This window comes from Anguilla rostrata, chromosome 5, assembly GCF_018555375.3.
Source record: "Anguilla rostrata isolate EN2019 chromosome 5, ASM1855537v3, whole genome shotgun sequence".
NCBI classification, from domain to species: Eukaryota; Metazoa; Chordata; class Actinopteri; order Anguilliformes; family Anguillidae; genus Anguilla; species Anguilla rostrata.
Window position 1 is genome coordinate 48,697,665 of NC_057937.1, and position 22,463 is coordinate 48,720,127.

At 41.3% G+C, this 22,463-nt stretch overlaps 2 protein-coding genes across 6 annotated transcripts in view; one reads left to right on the forward strand and one right to left on the reverse strand.

Moving 5' to 3' along the window:
• Positions 1-14,084, reverse strand: part of LOC135255511 (talin-2) — a 114,272-nt gene extending 100,188 nt beyond the window's left edge. For 2 of the 4 annotated variants that reach the window (XM_064336778.1, XM_064336777.1), the window contains exon 1: positions 13,903-14,084. The gene's annotated coding sequence lies outside the window, so the exon portion shown is untranslated. Of the gene's footprint in view, positions 1-11,588; positions 11,817-13,902 lie in introns of those variants that run through there. The other 2 variants (XM_064336780.1, XM_064336779.1) reach the window with 2 other exon arrangements.
• Positions 13,397-22,326, forward strand: LOC135255512 (C2 calcium-dependent domain-containing protein 4C-like). 2 transcript variants are annotated; one of them, XM_064336783.1, is made up of 2 exons: positions 13,397-13,894; positions 20,887-22,326. In XM_064336783.1, exon 2 carries the CDS (start codon positions 20,918-20,920, stop codon positions 22,217-22,219), a length of 1,302 nt encoding a protein of 433 aa, XP_064192853.1. In that variant the 5' UTR covers positions 13,397-13,894; positions 20,887-20,917; the 3' UTR covers positions 22,220-22,326. The 2 variants fall into 2 exon arrangements, with proteins under 2 accessions (XP_064192853.1, XP_064192852.1); XM_064336782.1 differs by lacking the exon at positions 13,397-13,894 and adding an exon at positions 20,567-20,710.
• Positions 22,327-22,463: the final 137 nt, after the last annotated feature.

Here is a 22,463-nt window from a genome sequence, read left to right on the forward strand (position 1 = left end):
TGGCTGGCTGGCCGGCCGAAGTCAATGAGTCAGAGGGGGGGATGTGTTCCATTGAATTTCAGCCCTTAAAGTGACATACCAAGTCTCATAATACCGCAAGGATAAACTGCGGAACAGTAAAAAGCTTAATTATCAGCACGAATTACACAAATCACAACCGTGAACCCCTCAAGGTCAAAGCTTGAAACACTTGGCCTTTCTGATCCGATGACTAGAATCTCATATTTGTCAGTTAGGACCTGACCGGTAGGTGACCAGCTGACCATGAATAAATTTTTTTTTAAATTTTAATCGTGGCCTGGATAAGTGTAAATGCAAGAGACACGGCCATAGCACTGCCCTTACGACTCCCCCTTCTCCCCCGCGGTAAATGATTTAGCGCGAGCCGAGGCAGTCTGGGCGATTCCCCGCCTGCGCGAGGCTGCAGCGGAGGTGTTGACACGGCAGCCCTGGGGCAGAGGAGAGCAGCCGTGCCCCGCTCTGAAAAGAGCCCGGTCATTCTCGCTGGGTCAGCGTGCGGCGGCCGACACCACCGCAGCTTATCTTTCAGCGAGAATACCAGCTCCGCACGGGGAGCGGTGCGCTGTACACGCTGGCAACCGTGCAGCGGATGGCATTCGGTCTGCTCTGAAAGCCATCTGCAAACGACTTTTAATAGTAAACCTAATTATCCTTGGGAGATGTTTGAAAAAAAAAAACTTTTGGTTGCGAAAGGAGCGCAAGCATACCCAATGATCCCTCCAAGAGAAAAAAAAAAATGGTTCACCACGTTGCTGCAATATAGCAGTGACATTTTTTAAATAAAACTCCACTGCATTGGAACATAGCGGTATTTTTTCACAACCCTTGATTAACAGCCCGATGACAGCTCCCTCTGAAGAGGCCACCATTGTTAACCTTTGACCCTTGAGAAAAGGAACTGCATAGGACCCACTGCACACTCCGGGACAGCCTTGGGAACACCTGCTGCGGCTCCTAATTCACTTAACGCAGAGGCACTGTAACAGTGGAGCTCAGCTCTCTCGCCTGGCACCCCCAGACAGATCTTACCGCTGCAATACTACGTTTTCACTGCCAATTAATCACAATATTACACAAGTCTAGGTTCAAATTCCAATTGTAAAAATATGGCATTTATGGCTATTTAGATATTTTTCTCATTGTTTACATACATAGACATTATTATTTTCAAGTGCTCCGAAAAACACTTTCAGCTTCATGGAAATAATGCACAATGAAATAATGAATTTTACTATCGTATGTACAAAGACTGGATTGCTTATGATTTCAATACCATCACTGTAGTATTAGCCGTTGTTTGACTTGTTGCAGACAGTTATTGGATTATAAAATATCATAATCATCAACCTGGGGTGTCAATTTCAGCCCTCCTTTGGGGAAGGGGACTGCCATGTTCTTGTTGGTTTTACCGATCGAGATTTGGGTGTTTGCATCAAAGTGCAAAGAGTCCAAGCACTACAGTGGTATACGTGTTACAGTTTTGCACCTTGAATCAATGGCAGATAAAACCAATCATTTAAGGCAATGATATTGTTAGACACTGGGGCTATTGGGCTTTAAGGGTCTAATGTTCAATAGGACAGTGGACTAGGTGTCAGTTCAAGTCAGCGTTCCTTGCACTTTCAGTCTCTTTTAGGCTAATACTTTCCCCCCTCAGGGGAATTACTGCACTTTGATCCCTGATCTTTGCACTTGAGTTTGCACTGTATGTTTCTCCAGAAAATAGCATCCGCCAAATGCCAGTAAAATAAAATTACTGCAAACAACATGCAAACAGCTTGCTTACTTCCCAGGGCAACACCAGCTCATTGTCGATGTGAGGTTAAGCAACCTGCTCACAGGAAAGGCAAATTAATCATTCAAAGTCTGCCTTCAGTGAATAAAAACAACGTATTAATCAAGGCACTTGACAGAAAGGGAAGTTAGCCTTGGAGAGCCAAATGCCCACTTGACTGTGGGAGATAAGGCAGCAGCGCCTCTCCAAAGCTGGCACATTCCCGCACATCCCACAGACTGTGGAGAGACATTCCGGAAAAAAATGAAAAACAAAACCTCCCAGATAGCTTTGCTTTCTTTCACAGCCCAGCTCAAAACAGAACCTGATAAACTTCATTTTAGACCAATCCAAAGATAACAAGAAAAACTGTTTCTCACAAGCAAGCAGTGCACAACCAAGCCATTACTTAATTACTTTAATTCAGTTCAAAGCTGCAGTTGAGGACGATGTACATCTTAAAAGCCTGAAGGCAGTTAATTGCACATTTACACAAGTAACAGTATAGTAATAATGTTCAAAGCAGATGCTTTCATCAAAGGCAATGTACAATTTTACAGCTCAAGGTCTAAATATTCATCTGTTCATTTTTATTGATGTAAAGCCATTTCTCTCAGCAATAGCCAAAGTTTCCCCAATTATAAAACAATAATTGTAATACTTGTGAAACAATGAAGATATATTAAAATAGGTAGTGGCACATAAGCTCTTGTTATTTTTTAAACTCCAATTTCAGAATATAGTTTAAAATTTTCCTGAAAAGGCCATCGCTGCTATATTTCTTTCTAAAACTTTCTCTCAACCATGAACCCCCCCTCCCCCCCATTACAGTCAATTGCTGCCCACCACCCACATCTGCTCATACATTCAAAAAACTACCACTCTGACCCCAAATTGGCAGAATGCTCAAGCACATGGCAGAAGGGTTCATTGCTGTGTTTTTTCCAGAGCCTTTGGTCACATGACCGAAAATGTCATGCTGATGAACTCCATCAAGCCAGTCCTGAGGCTGTAAATTCTTTTTTTTACTTTTTGCTTTCAATGTTAGCTTTATTTACTTTATTGATGAACCAATAAGTGACTGCCAGAGAAGTCTGTACATGAGTTTATTTCCGAGTTTGAAATGAGACTTTATATTTATATATAAAGTACCTGGATGATATGATAAGCAGTCAGGATAGCACATGATTCATCAAATAACTCTTTTAAGGTCCCACAGTTATGACCAGATGCATTTAATGAGCTCTAGCAAAATTCACATAAAACTAACAAGGATTAATTTTTCATTAAGAATAAAAAACACTTATTCTTCAACCAGAATCAAAAAATAAAAATAAAAAGTACAAATGATTCCACAAAGAAACATCCATTTAGCCCATGTGCTGGACTAGAGTACCAAAAGTAAGACTAATTACTCTCAAAGGATTTCACATTAAATGTACTATTTCATTTTATTCAGCAAACAAGTAATTTGTCAGTTACCAGGCAAAGCACTGCTGAAATCCAGATACTTCAACATGCAATAAAATATTTACTTGGAAAAGTGTCGGCCTTTGATACAAAAATAGCCACCGTCACTTTGACTAATTGGCATTAGGCATCATTTTAGGATATAATTTAATGGTTGTTCAAATTTCCTTTGTTCCCGCCAGTACAGTATCCCCAGCAACACTGTAAGTTGCAGTTTACAGCCAAGACTGGATGAAGCTTCACAGACCGCTTCGACCCGTGACCCGAAGTGTGAATGTAAACCTGGCTTCAGTCATGAGTGAGACGTGAGGAAGTGCTAGCTGGACTGTCAGCCCGAGCACGATTCTCGTCCTCACACTGAGCCAGAACATTCCGGTTTTACTTTATCACAAGGTCATTTTCAGTGAAGCTTTTGACCCTAGCATACGGTTGCCAAAACCAACGGGAATTTAAAAGAGGAGCAGAAGATGTGCGAGTTGCAACCCATCTCACACGGTTGTGGTTATACAGATAAGGCTGCTTCACAAACCGCTTTATGAATATAACGTTCAAAAGCCCTTCCAACACCAGGCTGCCATTTATGGGTATGCTTCCCTGATTTGAACTGACTTAATTAGGAAGTGTCAGCGTGGTGTGCATGAGTGGTGTAACAGATGGCTGGCGGCTAAGCTTAGCATCTCGCTCAGCCTACCAACAGGGCCTGTAGTGTCCAGCAGGGCTCTGAAGTGTTGGTCGCCACAACAGCCTCAAGTCTTCCGACCTACTTCGGACAGACCGACTTTGTTCACAGCTCTGTTTACCACGAGGGTACGTATGAGTGTGCATGTGTTTTTACGTGTGCCATGCTTCTGCTCCTCTTCCTCAGGACTACGCTCTGCCTTTGCCGGTTCCCCTTCCCCCCCAGAAGCAGCGGGCACCCAATCTTAGCTGCCATGTCCCAATCAGTGGCCCTAGCGAGGATTCCCCTGCACAGCAAGCAAATAAAAGGTTATTTTCAGACATTTGATTAACGTTGAGCTGTCCACATGTAATGCAATCCAGCTGCTGGGTCCATGAGGCCGCTTTTAAACTCTTTGAGCCGGTGAGAGTGTGTGAGCTCGCGCCCTGGCCAGTTTCCCCCATTCCCAAAGCCGGGAACGTCTGGCTGTCTTCCCAACCACTCTGCCCATCACTAATAAACAAAGCGTGGATTCCCTTATATAGCGTGATTGCGGCCTGTACAGACAACATCAAAAAATGCCAGAGAAAGTGAGACAGTCACCAAGTATTACAGAGACAGACATTCGGGCCAAAACGCATTTAGTGTATCACCATCAAAAAGCTTTATGCCAGCGTGAATCGAATAACAGCTACTGGCACGTGGCTGATGAAACTGGCCAGCTCTGTATGAGCTGGTTGGTTTAGTGCTGAATTGGCCATGGTTAACAACTCATTGTGTACCAGCAAGCTCGTTTAAAAAGCACCATAAAAATAAGTGACTGTCTTACGTGGGGTTAATGGTTTAAACGCTGTCATCCAACAAAAGCCACAGAATATTAAAAATATCCACTGATCTTTTATGCATGTCTGAACAAACAAAACCGAACAGGTTGAGCAGAAACACCCTATTTCACCATTAGCAACAAGAAAGACTGTATGATGAGGTAGAGCAAACCTCGCTGACCTGGAATAAAGAGAAAGTCAAAGGAACCCTAACAATTAATCAGTTCCGTTTCATTACGCGCTCAAGCAAATATTTACACAACAGATTTGCGTTACTCCTTGCAAAGACAAGGATGAAAACACAATGACAAAATAGCCTAAAGCTATGCAGTCCTTTCTTACTTCAGAAGTGTATTTAGACTTCAAGCAATCATTCACTGTCCTCCGGTTGGAATAAATATTTCCGTAACCCCGCCCACTTCCAGCCCATTCACAAGCAGTCAGAAATTGGCATGTAGAACCATTCCCGGTCGGCTGTGACCAGCAGAGGAGGTATGCAAGGGGGTTAAGAAGACACCAGATGTTGAGTGCTTCATTACCAAGCCCATTCACACAGTGAAGGAAGGATTCCTCCCCTTCTCCTATACTACGTCCACTTCCGACATACCACAAATGTTTCTAGAACAGGCTCGGCATACCCTGGGGGGGGGGGCAGAAAGGAATAAAGAGGCTTCCACTTATGAGTCACTTCCTGTGGTCTCTGAACCCACCGGCCCCTCCTTCCTTCATGCTCAGGAGCCCCATGGAGCTCCCCATTCTCCTGTGTTGTCTGTGCAAATGAGCTCGAGGAATCCACAAAGAGTACCATTCATGGTGTGTTCTCATAGAACCACCGCCCCCCCCCAAAAAAAAAAACAAAGTGAATACAACAGAAAAGCCAGGCGGCTGTCAAATGACAGGAGCAGCTGTTTGAGGAATGAAACTCCACGGCTAGACGGTCCTATGAAGTAATGTTGTGCCTTTTTCACCCTAAGAGAGAGTGATTGTAGCCCCCTGGAAATGACTTTTTAAGCTGTGTCATGCACCGTTTCATTTGTCTACATATTTCAGACTGAGACAAAGCCCCTTCAAATCATCCTCCCACAGAGATGACAGCAACAGTCAAGGGATGAGACCCAATATTCAATTATTCATGAGAATAACTGACATCACTAATCCATTACTTGAGCCAGTATTTGAACATCTATGGTTAATGACTAAAATACTGAGGCAGGGACCAGAGCCTGAACACTGCATATAAAATGACAGACAATTTGTTGATACTGGAGAGTAAATGCAGCTCCACTGCAATGCGTTTCATATAGTCCTTGGGGACAGGAAACTGTGTTAAACTTACACATACCAGACCGGATCAGGCCCAAGCCAACGGAGGGGGAGTAGCATAACCGCATTCTATTAGAACACATGCGATAAAGGTATCCTTACTCGAAGTGCAGAAACCGAAAATAGATCATCATAAAGCATGAAACACAAAGGGAAAGGCCAAGCAAAAGGGTGCATTTCAGCTCCAAGCTACACCCCCTCACCTCCCACCGCAATGCACATCCACACCCTCATATGCAGTGCACAACACAATACAACCATGCGATCACCATCTCTGATGATTCAAGAAGCAATTCTCTCTTCCATCCTCTCGGAATAAACATTTCCTGGGAAATTCCAACTAGGACTGTTATTCTTGGGTGTAATAGCAATGGAAAAAGTCACTTTCTAATGGACAATGTTGTAATGGATTCCTCTGGAACATGGAAGAACAGCCTCAGCGGCTGGACCAGCTAATGAAAAATATGACCCTTGCCTCTTTCCGACACTGGGTCCTGTGGTTTTGCTGCAGGTCAGCAGATATTCATTTGATACACAGAAAAACACTTTTGATGGAACAAAGCGAAATGGCAGCGTGCGTGTCAGCACGCATCAGTCTTCAGTCTCACAGCACCCTGTGATTCACACAGTCACAAAGCCAGTGGCCTGTCAGCCATATCTGAAAGGGTTTTCACTTCAAGTGGAATCACAAATGTTTGCACAAGCAAGCACAAACACAAACACGCATACACCCGTACTTATATATGCCCTCACACACATACACACACACAAAGCCCTTTTCCTCCTCCTCCTCATATTCACTCACAGTGGCACGCTGTGTACCTCGGTTTAGCAGCAACACACCTTCATATATTTTTGTCTCAGTGAAGGAGGCGCCTGACATGGGAAAGGAGGAGCAGGCTGATAGAAATGCCCGCCCAGCGGGCCAGCAGGCCAGGTTCTGCGCTAGCTGAAGCTCTCAGCAGCCTCTGCCAGCAGATCCTCTTTCAGCTCCGACCATGCGGGCATCCCTTTGCCCTGCAGCGAAGCTCTAAAATAAAGGAGAAGGTACCCCACACTGCCAGCCTGAGCAGGGCGTGAAAGTCCACAGGCTTTCAGCTGTCGTTAAACATACGGGCCACATCTAACGTGACTGTACTCCTTCCTCTATTGGAATCGCACTGCAGGTTACATAAAACATTTTCAAATCGACTACTTTGGAAAGACGCCTACCTGAAACAGAGCTTTTTAATATGCGTCACCTTTTTCAATAGCATGGGCAAAAAATAAAATAAAATAGAACCTTTTTAGCGTGAGTAGCCTCATTTGTAACAACAGAACACCTGTTTGTTTCAAATTAACAATTCATTTTGATTAAAGGCTTTACAATGGCAGGTTTATAAAATCAATAAGAAAAAGGAATCGGTGCAAAACGGATTACACCCCGGGCTTAATTTTAATCACTTGAGCAAGATGAAGACAATTCGTAAAACAATCTACTTGTCCAAACAATTTCAGTTCCATGAGTTCCTTCTAGAGATCAATGTCCTACCAGCACACCACTCTAGTTTTAAAGCACAGTACCCTTGATTTGTAGCACCTTGGTTCTGCAGCACCCCAAGCCTGCAGTTTCCTTGGATGACTATGTAGTCCTTTTTGCACTTTTCTGCACAGAAAGGCACCACTGTTACTCAGCATAATCTCCACTGTTGAGTAAACTAGCTTCAGACCAAAACCATATTTTCAAACAATCACTGTTGTGCCTCTGTAATTCAGAATCATAAGTATATATTTTTTTAAAATAAAAAATCAAGCGCCGTCATCTGCCATTATGGTAAAAACACACTTCCAGGCGGTCCATGGAGCAGACCACTCGTGCTGAAGAGGCAATTAGAGAAAACTCAAAAGGAATGTTCTCTTCAAACCCACTTCTCCTTAATAACAGGGCTGGGGTTTTATCAGATCACTAAAGAACAGTCGCCCTCACCCACAGCGTATTCCTGACTCTGGAATTAGAGATTTCAACAAGGGTTTCACAAAGGCCACCGGAGCATAAATAACAATGAGAATGCCTGGCAGCCAGCCACGTGTTGATCCTCAACGTGAGCGGGGAGGGCAGCAATATTCTGCCGTCAAAGCCCGTGTGACTCCACCTTTACTTTTAAAGGATGTTTGCTGAGCCTGGGGTCTCCTCCCCCCTTAGCCTGTATCATGAAAACTGATAAAAGACCACCTGAAATGTGCCATTTAATTTCAGGTCCTGTTCATGTCCGGGGTTGCAGTGTTCTATCAGTTACTGTTGGCGAGCGTATCCTCCAGCTAATTCCGTGACAGTAGTGAGCAGCGCTCTGGGCCGTTTCTATTTATAACCGTGGGTATGAGAATGTGGGCATAACAGGAGGGCAGGCGGGACAGGGTCATGCTTCACCAGGGTGTGTGACAGAGGGTTAATGTCACTGGCTCAACACCAGGGTCGGGCTAGACCCCGCACGGTAACCACCTGTGGTCGCAGACAACCGAGGATTCTGCCGCGATGCTTCAGGGCGCAGTCCAATGGACTGGGCCACACGGCTCCAGGTCACATACAGACACTGAACATTTCGTTTTAATGCAAACATTTTCACCAATCACAAATCATTATTCAGAACAAAACTCTTCTTTCATAGGATCATACATTAAGCTTAGCAACACATTTTCTTCACAATTCTCCGGCAAGAGTGTCTTGAAAGTTCTAAGCAGCATACCGGCAAAAGCTAAAGTATTTCAGATACATTTGAAAAGCATTTCAAAAAATTTGGTTTTGTGTGATATTTACACATTAGATCACTAATCAATAAAAGGAAAGAACATTTGAAACCTGCCAGTGTGCTGCCTGTCCTGTGGTGAATGTATTTCCCAGTCATATCCATCTGTATTAAATTAACTGAACTGACTGAATGTTTTTGCCATGTCTGTGTTTAAATGTTAGAGGACCACAATGGAAATAAGCCTGTTGGCTTTCTTGTGTTTCTATCTTCAACAATTTTTAAAGGATTACTGCCTGCTATGCAGTCTTATGAAATCTCGTCCTTAGATCGTCAAATAAATTGTCATTCATTCAACCAGTTACGCTAATTAGGAACAAACTTAAAATCCCAGTTTTACTCTTTATGTCCAATTATCAAGAAGGAAAGCCCTGCATAAAATTACAAATAAATCACTAATATAATGTCTTCCTTCCCAATTTGTCATAACTTCCGCAGAACTGGGGTTTCGTACATTGCCTGGGTGGTGTGGGAGGGTTTGATTAACTTAATCTCTAATCTCAGGGATTCAAATATCAAATTAACAAAAATGGACAACTATAGCCTCCACTGCGGAACTTGGAATTTACAGTTGTACTTCACATCGTGAAAGGAAGTGAAACAAAATGGCGTAGATCATCTTCAGTAAATGACCCATGCATCGCAGTTGAGTTTAATCGCAGCCACAGATAAGTACAGCAAACCCTGCACATGAGCTGTCCTGGTTTGAGAGTAATTCGTTTTTTTCTCTCTCTCAAAGGTGTCTACACAACAGCGGTTACATTTTAATTAAGTAAACTTAATTAAAGTGAAAATGGCCTGCTGCTCCCTCACAGTTCAGCGACACTTAACATGAGAGCCATTACTCAAACATAAGCATCAGTCAACTCCCTTTAAATGCACAGGAGACAATAGCATATACCAGTTTATTGCATAGCATGTAGCTGGTCCTATTTTAATCCCACTAAGTTGACTAGTGTCAACCAGAATTGAAAGCAAAACTTCATAAAAGTCTCAATCATAAAACGTGGCCTCTAATCTAAAATGGAGGTGTTATTTTATTAATACCCAAATGACTCATCCATCCATTTCCCTAGTCCACAGCTTCCTTATCTGGCTCTCCCAACTTACCCCCCACCCAACTTGGCTGCTCACTGGTGAATGTTTAGCCAGGTTTGGACCCACCACCATCCCAACTCTTGCCCCCAAGCTGAACCACCTGAAGCAGGCCTGGAGAGTGGAGTGTGCCGTGGTCCTCTGGACCAGTGTGTTTACACAGCACATCCTGTAATTACGCTGCCTGCAGCCCAGGCCTCAACTGCTCATTATTTCCACTCAGGGGCCTTTGATGGCAGTGGTGGCTGCCCTCTCCTCCAGCCTCAGCCAGCTGCACGTCAGATCAATAAATCAGCTGAGCAGTTTGCGAGTAACCCCGAGGACCAGCTGCTGACTGGATCTGACGGAGGAACGTGACGCTTCTCCTTTGCATTCAGCCATGCCACAAACATCCGGAACTTTCCTAAACCTTACCTATCACAGCGAGACTGCGCAACAAGGCAGAGGTCAAGACCATGAGAATCATTTTCTAAAAAAGCCTGTTGGGACCCAGGTTAATAGGCTGAGATCAGCTCACCGACTGTGAACCTAAGGCATGATTGGCAAAAATGCTTTCCAGGAATTTTGCCACTGGCCTACACAGTATACCAGTTTTGCACTTACAAAATAACAAAATTTCCAGAATGTATTCAAAGACATGTGACACTGCCTAAAGGCCATGCAATAAGAGACTGTGACTACATGACAATGACAGTGGTGCAGGAAAGACAATCCCTGCTCTTAGATTCAAACAGAGACCAGCATTTACATTAACATTTTACATTGGGCATTTAGCAGACGAGCTCCTACACATATTCCAAAAGCCCTTTGATTACTGTAATTTCACCCTGCTAAACTACATAAAATTAATTCATTCTTTACCAGCCATTTCAGAAAAAAAATAGGCCTACTAAAACCAGTTTTCACTCAGCTATTAAATCACACAACTGCTGTTCGGAAGGGTCATCTGGGATGTCTTCATTCAAGTGAAAATTAGCGGAATCAGCAGAAATCTATTCAGTGCTCATGGAACGACTCATATGAGATTACAGCTTGGACATGTGATACAAGAATGTCAACATTTGTCCAACCAATGGGTTGTCACAGGCAAATCAGTTTGGCTATACTACAAACATGTGAGTGTAAGACAATGTTTTGCAGCCTTTGCATATGCAGAGATCAGACTATGTTAAAGCCACTCTCTCACTATGTTAAAGACTTTACTTTTTTCTATCACATTGTTGCATTTTCTAATGTTAACCACTCACTCACTCACAATGGTTACTTTTCCTTATAAACCTGGCCCCTAAAAGAGGTGATTTGTGCAGCAGTTTCAAACATCCATCTCTTCGTCTCATATAAACAGGTCAGCGTCCTGCCTGAATCACATTTTACACTGTACAGTCAATCTTCTTCGGGGCTGTTGCTGCAGTACAGATGCCAGCGAGACCAAATCCAATCACATTTACATGTCTAAACTGGATCAAGGAAATGACCCTGACCCTGCCACACACAACAAAGGTCTCATAAATCAGTGAGGCTCCACCTGGCAGTACTTTCTCCATCAAACTGATTAGTCTAATGCCCGCTTTGAACAAAATGGCAACCATCCACAAAAAAAAAAACACATCCATGAACAAATGCAATACTACTTAGCTCACAGTAAGCTTTCATCTTTTTTTCAGTCAAATTTTCAATGTCCTGCTGCAAGGTGAAGCGTCGTCCAATGAATCCACTACAGTGGTCTTCCAAGTCATTTACTATTTGACTATGTCAGATTGATTTATTCTGGTTTATCAGGCTCATTATGGCCTGCTTTGCTGACATTGCCACTTATTTGGTACTCATATTGAGCAACAACAGCGACAGACTCCAAACGTGAAACTTCCACACCTAGAATCAACTCTAGACCTTTTGTTAGCATTCTTGTGCATGAACAAACGATGCAAAGACACACAGCTGGCCAAGAAACAGCTGAGCCACCAATTGTCCAATAAGTTTTGCTCCACTGCAATGGGGGGGGGTGTATAAATAAGACTGTAATTCCTACATGGATCGTGCCATTTAAATTAGAGCTCACAGTCACAACTTTAACAGTATACTGATGTTTTAACTTCAAAATAGAAACTCCAATATCTACAAGAATCAATGCTTCACAGAAGGCTACACTGATTATTCCAATATTGGATAATTGTTTTATTAAATAAAACAACGCAGCCTAAGGCTGGTGTCAATAATGACCTTGAGCCTTGGGTAATACAAGTGTCAAAGAGAATTCCAGTGACAATTTTTTCATGATAATCACTATTAATTAACAAATAAAAACAGTAGAAAAAACGATTGTGATGGGTCTCTCAACGTCGTGCTTTTCGTTTATAATTTTTGCTAATCAGAGGTCGGTGATTAGCTATTTGAGCATATTACAAGAGTTAAATTAATTAAGTCTTAAGGGGTGGTGCGCTAGTACAGTAGCCTATAGCCTAGGCTAAACATATACATAGAGTAATATAACCATAGCCGTTATTCCGGTTTCAAGGCGACTTTGCCTTCGAGGAACACAGGCAACAACAATTACGCCGTTTGCAGGGATACAATGTGCTTCCGCTTATCGCTGTAAGAATTAGTGTTGCTATTGCTATACAAACGTGTTTGATGACGATACATTTGCAGTGCTGATTGCTAGCCAAGCATGCATCTTCTCATCGGCAGGCTACTACATACGAGAAAGCCTCTCGGTGAAAAGTTTGTTGTCTCTAAACACTACCATGTTTTTATACGGTACAGCAAGCTTATTTTATTTTACAAAAGCACGTATTGCTGTAAATGCGTCCAATGTGTATGTTTAAAATTTCTCAGAGGATACGCCAATGAAAATAGGCTACACAGCAAATTGTTAAAATTCAGCCACCCAACCAACCCATTGGTTTGCAACTCAGGCACTATGGTCTTACACCTATTTCTCTCTAAATGAAGCCATCTTTATTTTCCGATGTAACTATGTTGCGTATCAGGTGCAGTTATAATGCAAACCACTATAAAACAGCATTTGCTGTTTAAATTCGAACAGCTATTGCAAGTGACCGTACTTGTAATTGTTGTAAAACCGTTAAGGTCTTGTGCGCTTCTCTCGCGTTTACCTCAGTCTAATAAATCACATGATTATACAAACATGTATAAAAGACAAGCTACGTGTATGTGCCTTAATAAAGTTTAGGCATATTAAATAAATGTGTCATGCTGGGTTCAGAGCGTTAATGGAAGTAGCTTGATACCATTATAATATGGCGGCTTCACGTTTCACCCTTCCAGGCTATTGCTTTAACCCCCAATTACTGTATTTGCTAAATGGGTGATTAAAAACTAATTAAAACAAACGCTCAAGGTATTGATTTAATCAGGATCGTTATAGTGGGGTTTGTGTCCAAGAAGATGTTTCACCGTGGACATTTACGCGACTGCTTATCACCGTTGATTTCACATCTTTCCAACTAATTACTCTCCAATGCTCATGCCGAAAGCTCCCGTTAGGACAGTAGCCTACAATTTTGGTTTACCCAGTCTTATGCAACTCATATTATTTATTTTAACGGTGCCAGGTCCAATCATAAACAATTAATCAACCAACAACATTTAATCGAGAAATTAATATTTTTTAAATGCATCGAGAAAGCGTTCAGACAAATTTAGTCAGTGTAGGACAACTAGATTGTTTGCTGGTCAAGTCATTTTAGGAAAATGAAAACGGCAGATTGTGCAGAAGTCAGAATACGAATCTTGAAACCAGAGACGATGTTACTTCGCAAGCCAGTTAAATCACGGTGTTCCACGCTCCTTCCATTCATCCGATAGCCATTGTCAACCTACGTTTGCAAGTATCAAATGCTAAAATAATGCACCGGTGATTCTGAGAAGGTCAACATAGGCGTCACAATGGAACCAGCGAGAAAAAAGTCGTTAAACAACATTGGTACGTACCTATTATTCTGCTACTATTTCATCGCAAGCTGCCAGACTTGAACGTACAGCAGGCTGCAGTCCTGCCTCTCTTGAGTCAAACCCCTCCTCGTTGAGATTCTCAAACTAACCCGAGTAGAGTGGGTAACGTGAAACGACGGATTCCTACACTAGGAAAAGAGGAAACGCGTCATAAGCCAGGGACACCCAAACCTCGTGCGGTGTAGTCCTTTGCTGTGGTGTCTTAAGGAATAAATTTAATTTCCTAGTTCTAACAGCTCCTACACTAATTTCCTATTTACGGCACGTTTAAATGATTGTTGCAATATATTGCATGTAGCTGTTTGGCTTTATTTACCAGATGTGCCCTTGTGCAGCCACGGAGTACAGTTCCTGGAGAGATCCTATTTAGGTCAAGTATTATATATTTTTTTCTGATTTGGACACACATCTTTGTTTTATATATTTGTTCAAAAAACAACCTCTCTCCAGCCCTCCACTGTAACGCGGTGTTAGATTTTACTGAATTAACAGCTTAATCAAATTTAATTAATTAACAGGCCACCTGGAACAAAACTTGCCACACGCACGTCATTTCAATGGACCAGATCTTAAAAGCATTAGCTTCCTGACATTTCAAGGATATATAACCTATTGGCTATCATTTCTCCTCCAATATTAAACCCCATCAGCCACTTTTACATGCATATTAGAATTTTTTGATGACTGCCAAATGTTTTCCCGATAATACTGATATTTAAAGTGATACAGATTGCACTATTAATTTCTTTTTAACTAACACAAACACTGGACCTTGAACGAGTCCATGTGCCTCTGTATCCGTGCACATGCACGTGCATGTAGTCGACTTTGTGTTTGTGTGACTGCAGGGTTATTTTTCTTTGTGTTGTGTCCAAGAGTTGCAATGCATTTTGCATGCCCCAAATGAATGCCCAAAACAAGACACCATTCTACATATTGTGAGCATGAAAACCACCAGCTATAGCTACTGAATGTGTTGTCTATGCAGCCCACCTACTAGTCTCCCTTCATTCATGAATGGCCTGGCATCTCATCCCAGTCCTAGCTGAAGGCTGCAGTTCATTCACTTTAAATTGTTAAATGCAAACTTTGTGTTCAGACCACATCAACATCGCTGAGCACAAATCTAACCCAAAGCAAACTTGTTTTTACCCTCTTTCAACAAAATCTCATTTAAACACAATTACTTTTGCCATAACTGCAGGCATGATAATTTGAGGCTTCTAGATATCCTTAGAGTGATTTCCATTAATCATGCATTTATCTTGGAAGCTCGATAGCAGAGTTGATCAATTGTCACTAGGCATATTGGGTACAAGATTTAGTTGATATTGTAAAACTATGCTATGATAATGCATGGATGCCAGTAAATTGTATTGCATTAATTTAGCTGATTCTGTAATAGGTTAACAAAATATCAACAGGAAGAGTAAAAGAGAGGTCACTTTCTTTTGCTCCCCTTTCTATTCTTATTACTCTGTTCATTGAGTAACTGAGTATTAAGAATAACAAAAAAATCAAGTGTGCTATGTTATTGCATATAGTAACATAGAAGGGAAAGGGCAGGAGTTATTGTTATAGAAAAGAAAAAGCAAAAAAGTTTCACCGCAACAAAGAGGCATCATTATAATAACTTTTAGCTGGAACAAAAGCATATACTTGTTAATTCAGTTTGTATGAATGTGATTTAATCAGCCAGACCCGTGACACATAACCCTGGTCTGACAATCGACAGTTTTCATACGTTTTCATAAGTGGTGTTTTACCTATGCAGTCTGAAAAAAGTAGTGTACCTATTCAAATGTGATTCAGGTTATGTGGAGCTTATTATAAACATGTCCTTTTCCCTGATGAATGTCATAGTATATTATTTACCAGGATATCCATCAATACAGGAAAGAGTCATTCATTTCAAAGCAATAGAACATGTGACCTCTGTCATAGTGTTATTTAGCATGCAGCATTAATCTATTAAATCTATTAAATATGAAACCCCTGGGTTTTCATTTTCGTCCATGAACAGATCAACGCATTTTTACTCTCTACAGTTATTTATCATTCAGTGCATTACAAGCTCAGCAAATAAAATAGTAATAAAAAATCAGTTTAGTAATCAGTTCATATTATTATTATTATTATTATTATTATTATTTGTTACTGTTGTTGTTTTTGTTGTTAAGAATGATAACATACTTTGGATAATATTTGTTCTGACATTATTTATGAGATACACAGAGAGTACCTTGAAGGGTTTTTTGTCTCATTACATCACTCACTAGCAATTAGTTTAGTTAATATTCACTGAAAATATAAACCAAGAATTTATAAATAAGTCATGAAAATAAATTCAACCAATTTATTTCCTTGGGGATTGATTTTTATAAATACTTATTAAATTATGACAATGAACTTAAATTGTTTTACACACTAATGGAACACAATGTGAAATTAACACTTGTATGATTAACCTGCGATCAGTTTAGAACAAGAGAAATATTCAGTGTGCCCTTTAAAAGAAGTTCAGTTCTTTTGACTGACTAATTCTCGTGTTCAAGTTCATGTAGATTGCTTTTGAACATGTCGCTGCAGGCAGGGAGAGGAAATTCAACGAGACAGACCGGGCAGAAGAGCTTGTGGGCAAAGGAGTATCAACGAAAGTCACTCCTGTACGAGATAGATGCCTAGTCTTATGGAAGATTAATGGTATTTCTGAGATATAATTGTTTTACAGAAACGCTACTGAACTATCCACATCAAAAGGAAAGGCGTGGCACAAGCACCATTTCAAAAGAGCAGCATATAGTGCAAGAAACAAAATGAATACTCATTGAGTTGTGGGCCATTGTGTTTTTTTTTTCCTTACAGTTCTTATGTTACCAGAGGACTGAAATTTCAGTCAGTGGGATGGTTTGCGGTCTGAAAAGGAGATAGTGATAGTTAACAACAGTCTTGGCAAAATACCCCCTGTCTTATCTGACTGTCACCTCCATTCACGAAGATAACCCTTTGCCTAATTAAAATGTTGATTTTTGAATTTATAACTGAACTGAGTAATCTCCTAAAATAACAAAACCTGTATATAACTTTACAATTATCATTAAACACACAGTAAAATAGCAAAATATTTGTATTATATGATTAAAGTTAAGCATAGATTTTGGATACATACATTTGTATGAATGTTATGAGTGTGTTAATTTTCCCTCAGTTTATATTCGCACTGAATCACTTACCTACCATTTAGGATAGATGACCTCATCAAGTTGGGTGGCTTCACCAAATTCCTTTGACAATACTATAGGTTTAATCAGACAAGAGCTCGTAAAACTATTTCCATCCTTTTAAAGAAAAACAGCTGCTGCCTGAGTCAAGCACGTTTGGATAGAAGTCATGTCTATTTAATGTAAACTGTTGGCTAGGCTGCACTTAACTATTCTTAATGACTCAGGGGATGACAGAATCCCACAGAAAGTTTTTCCCTCCAAGTAAAGAAATGGACACTTGGATATTTTTCTGAATACCTGAAAAAGATGTATTACGTATAAAAATAAAATCTACTTGTTTCTGCAAATAGCACCTCAATCTTAGTACAAAAATTGTACATAATTAAGAGGTACATGAGAAGTATTCTTTGGGCAAGTTTGAACACCAATTACTGTTCTCAAAAGAATAATGGCTCAAGCTTTAACATAATTTCTCATGTTGCTAATTGGAGCTAGGTATTTATTTAAATTCTTTGGGCAATAGTATGGGGGGGGGGGGGAATCCAGAAAAAAAGATACAAAATTTGGTTGAATGTTGCAAATATAATTTAGCTGGTTTCTTTGGCATATTCTATATACAGAAGCTGACCTTTACATGGCTGATCGCTAAATATAATTTTGACAAAAAATATAGTAAAGCACTGACCATAGATCAGTTACTGCTGAGCAAAGTTATTATAGTTTAAGATAAGTATTGGTTATCCAGTGTTCTTCCAGTTGCCATGAATTCCTGTTGTTTTTGTTGTTCCTGGTTATTTGTATCTCTGAGAGCAATCCATTGTACAGTACATGTCCCATTAAAGTCAGTTTAGTCTCCATTATCCACATACAGTTGACATACTGTATGAGCTGTGTGTCTGAAATTAACTACTACAGCATGTGATATTTCCCGCAGGCTATAGGCAACATCATTTATTTCAGTGATTACCCACTGTGATAGATCCTTTTGTTTTATTTTTCCTTTTGGCGACACCATTCAAGATTTGTGGGTGTGAAACACACAAAAATTCTATAATAAGGCAAAGCTTGTCCCCTTGTGGTGAGAATAAGTAAATGCAGTTGATTCCAGTGGATGCTGTCCACGTTCCCATTTTCAGTGGGAGGCCATGACGATTTCCTAATAATTTTACAGTAAAACACTTCCTATCAAACTAGACAGGAGAGTGACAAATTGTATTATAACTGAGTACAGATGATCATTGCATGCAGCCCAAAATATATGGTCCTCATTATGCAGCACATAATCATAAAAAGAAGATAAAGATCTTCAATAAATTATGCACATGTCAGTGAAACACACAAATTAATATGTTTTTAAACTTAGTTTGGGGATCTTGCTAATTTTTTTTTTTTTTTACTGTACTTGCTGGATGTATCATAAAATGTATAAATATTTTATGAGGAATCATTCCAGGAAAGAATGCTGCACATTGAACAGAGCCTGCTTATGCTCACGCATCTGGTTCATAAAATTGGTCATAAGGAAAGAATCAACATCTTTCTTGAACACACAAAGCTTAATTCATTCACTTCTTACTCACTTATATACATGGGGGACAAAATGCATATTTCATCTCTGGATCAATTTTCAGTGAATACAAAAATAATGCATTTTTAAAGCAAGTAACTTAACTGAAGATTACAATGCCTTTGACCTAACTGCTGTTGTTCTCTGGCCTTTAGCCATCATGCCTGCTCTTTCAACCCCTTGAATATTAAACGACTGAGAGCATGTCTTTCCTGTCTGATTCTGGAGACAAACCGTCCCCAGATTTCTTAGAAAATGGCTGCCTATTTTTAAATTGCCTGGTTGTAAAGCACATACCCACCACCTGTCTAGTGTGTGTGTGTTGGGTAACCAAGGCATCCTACTTGAACTGTGACCATGAAATTCTGTATCACAGCAAGACTTGTGTACTGTATGATCTTAATCGTTTTTGCTTATTTCCACACACACACACACGCACGCAAACACACACGCACGCACGCAAACACACACGCACGCACGCACACACATACATACACACACCCACTTCATGCAAAAAATTTTTTTTTACTTTTCTACCACAAGGAGGTGATGTTTACACTTGCGTCGACACATGGGGCTGTGAAATATTCTAGAAACAACCTTGGCAGTATAGCAAGTTGCCATTGTTTCGCAATTTCTCGTTGATATCATTACCTCTTTTAACAAGAAGATAATTAAGCTGAGAGTTGCAACAGCTTAATTATTTTCTTGCCTGTTCATTATTGGACTGTAAGAACTTTACCTCCATGATCTCAGATTAAACAAAAGTACCTAAACTGTCTTAGTATACCAGTGTACTTCAAAATGGCACAACATGATATATCCAGATACATATTTAGCAGAATAGTATTAACATTAGATGTGGGGCAGTGTATTCTGTGGAAGTAAACTTCAGACAAGCATTTGCATTTAAGGTCTTTACTTACAAAAGTGGTCTTATGCAGGAAGTATAAAAATTTTGGTTCAGAGTTTGGGAGGGAGGTGGGGGGGGGCAACACTGGGAAAATATTTGCATTCTTGACTGCAGATATAATGGGTGGAATTATGGTTCATTATTTACTAAATAAATTACAACTTAAACCCATGTGTGCATAAGAGATGGTGATGGAATATTGCACTTGTGCAGGAAAATTATATAACTGGTAGACTCATTTTTCCAGGGATCTTTGTTCAGGCATGTTCAGCTTAAGGTAATTGAACAGTTTAATTATCATGAGAAATTTTTCTCGTTATTGCTTGTTTATTTTTATATGTTGAATATGGCATGGAAATGGCCACCAAAAATAAGATATAGATTTGCTACAACATATTGCCTAGTTAAAATATAAAAGCTAATGATACCTTGGCAATTTTTTAACTTAATTTTTTTATTTAATTCCTCCCACCGTTTAAAAGGGTTCAAATTACAAAAAAATGATGTCATGGTTTCCATAATTTTAACCCATATTTGTATTCAATGGTAAAAAAAGAGGTGACCAACATTATGTTCTCTGGAAGTACTCTTATGTGCCAACACAAATCTGAAATTATTGATCCAATTACCATATAATAAAGATTTTTTCTTTCTTCTATTCTGACTGAATCTGTCCCAAACAAACTATTTTCATAAATGGAAAGTAAAAACCGGAATTAACATGCAATTATTTCTGCCTATTTTTTGGCTGAACAGTTTTCCCTCACCTCTGTGTTTCTGGTTGGCCTTTATCCTGGATATTTCCACACTGCTCTGTGGTAGATTGTCAGTTTCTATGAGAACGGACTGTCAAGTGCAGTGGAGGAGGCGGAGGAACCTTGTGAATGAGCTATGCCTGGCTCCGCCCACACTCTAGCTCATATTTATAGCTCACTGCTCATACGGATCCTCACAGATGCACTGGTCTTGCCTAAGGAAGGTCTGAGAGAGCTCAGGAGTTGCCTGGTAAACCTAGACCATTTTATGCTGGCTGCAGTGCAAACTAGCTAAAGTACGGGATTCACTAAAAAGCTGACACACAAGGTAAGCATTTCTTTTTCACTGGACAGTCGTGAAACATTTCTCTTTTTGTTTTATATTCATACATAAGCTATACATTTGCCTAATTTTTTTACTCCATTAAGATTTATTGTTGGGAAGATAAGGATTGCTGTTAGGCATTGTAATAACCAAAGCTTTTTTTAAAAAACCTTTTGCAGAGTTTGGAAAACCCTCCAAGGCTGAGTGTCCATGTGGGTGGTTGAGAAGATCCGTGTGTCAGTGGAGAGAACTAACCTGCCCATCCCTATCACCGAGTACAGCTTCAGGATCGCCGACGTCATGTTCGGGGATAAGGCCACCTCTGAGAGGAGCAAGAGAATCTCCCTTTGCCCAAACGTCATCACTCCTGCCACCATCCCGGAATTCTGTATCCCACCAAAGATCCCCTCCCAGCAGGAGGTGAAGAGCACAGAGTTCTTCAGGACTGCCCCTGGATCCAGCCCCAGTGCTGAGACGCTGGATCGGGAGGTGATCAGTACGCACATCATCCAGGTGGAGAGTGTGGAAGAGGCGCCATTCGACAATGGGTACAGCGATGAGGAGACCACTAACGCAGACCCGCAAAGCCAAGCTGCCCTCTCCCTCCCCCATCTGGCCAAAGCACAGACCTGCTACGGTTTCTGCACCCTGCTGGAGAGCCCCCACACAAGGAGGAAGGAGTCTCTGTTCCACAGTGACCCCAGCTCTTGCGGCATCCCCCTGGTCCTCTCCAGAAACCGGCCCAGTGCGTGCTCCAAAGCCTTCGGCCTCGGTGCGCTGAGCTCCCGGCTCTCCCCTCGGGGCCTGGCACTGAGACGGCAAGGCACCCAGGACAGTGACACCACCTCCTCCACCGAGTCCTCCCCCTTCAGCTCGCCGCTGCTCGCCCGCTCGCTCCCCAAGTCGTCGCTCTTCAAGACCCTGAGCCACGAGAGGCTGCTGGCCAGGAGCGCCAGGAAAATGGCTGTGTCCAGGAACAACTCTCTGTCCACCGACGAGGGTAGCTCCACGGACAACAGCCCCAACGTCTTGAGGAGAGCATCCGATGGCCTTGTAGAGCCTCCGTCCGACGCTTTCAGCCTGGCTCCACCGGCCATCTTCCCCACCGAACTGGTGCTCTTCAGGGAGAGGGTCACGAGGGAGAGTCGGGTACCCCTGGGCAGGGATGGGACCCTGAGGCTTTCAGCAGAGTATTGCCCTGAGAACCAGCAGCTCCGGGTGCGCCTGATCAGCACTGAGGGGCTTTACGCCCCTTCTGTGGACCCAAAAAGCATCAACTGCAGCGTGACCATCTCCATGATGCCCGGAAAGTCCCAGAAACAGCGCAGTACTGTTATCCGGAAAAGCCGGAACCCCATCTTCAATGAGGATTTCTTTTTTGACGGGATATCTGAGGATGGCCTCGGCTTCCGTTCTCTGCGGTTCAAAGTGGTCAATAAAATGCCAACGATGAAGAGGGACTGCACTCTTGGTGACTGTGAGCTTCCTCTGACCACCATATTAACTCTGTAATGTCTGACACTCATTTCTTCCCGATTTGTATGTACAACATTATTTATTTCTACTTTTATATTGTATAAAAAATGTTGCATATTAAATTATTTAAAAAAAAACATAAATTCAGTTTCCCTGTCTGTTGTCCTCACATTGGGATGTGTACCATTCTGGATTCTTACATTTTTTTAATTTCAATGAATCTGTACAGCATCTTAGACCAAACACCTGACTACAGTTAGAAACACTACCCAGTTGTGAT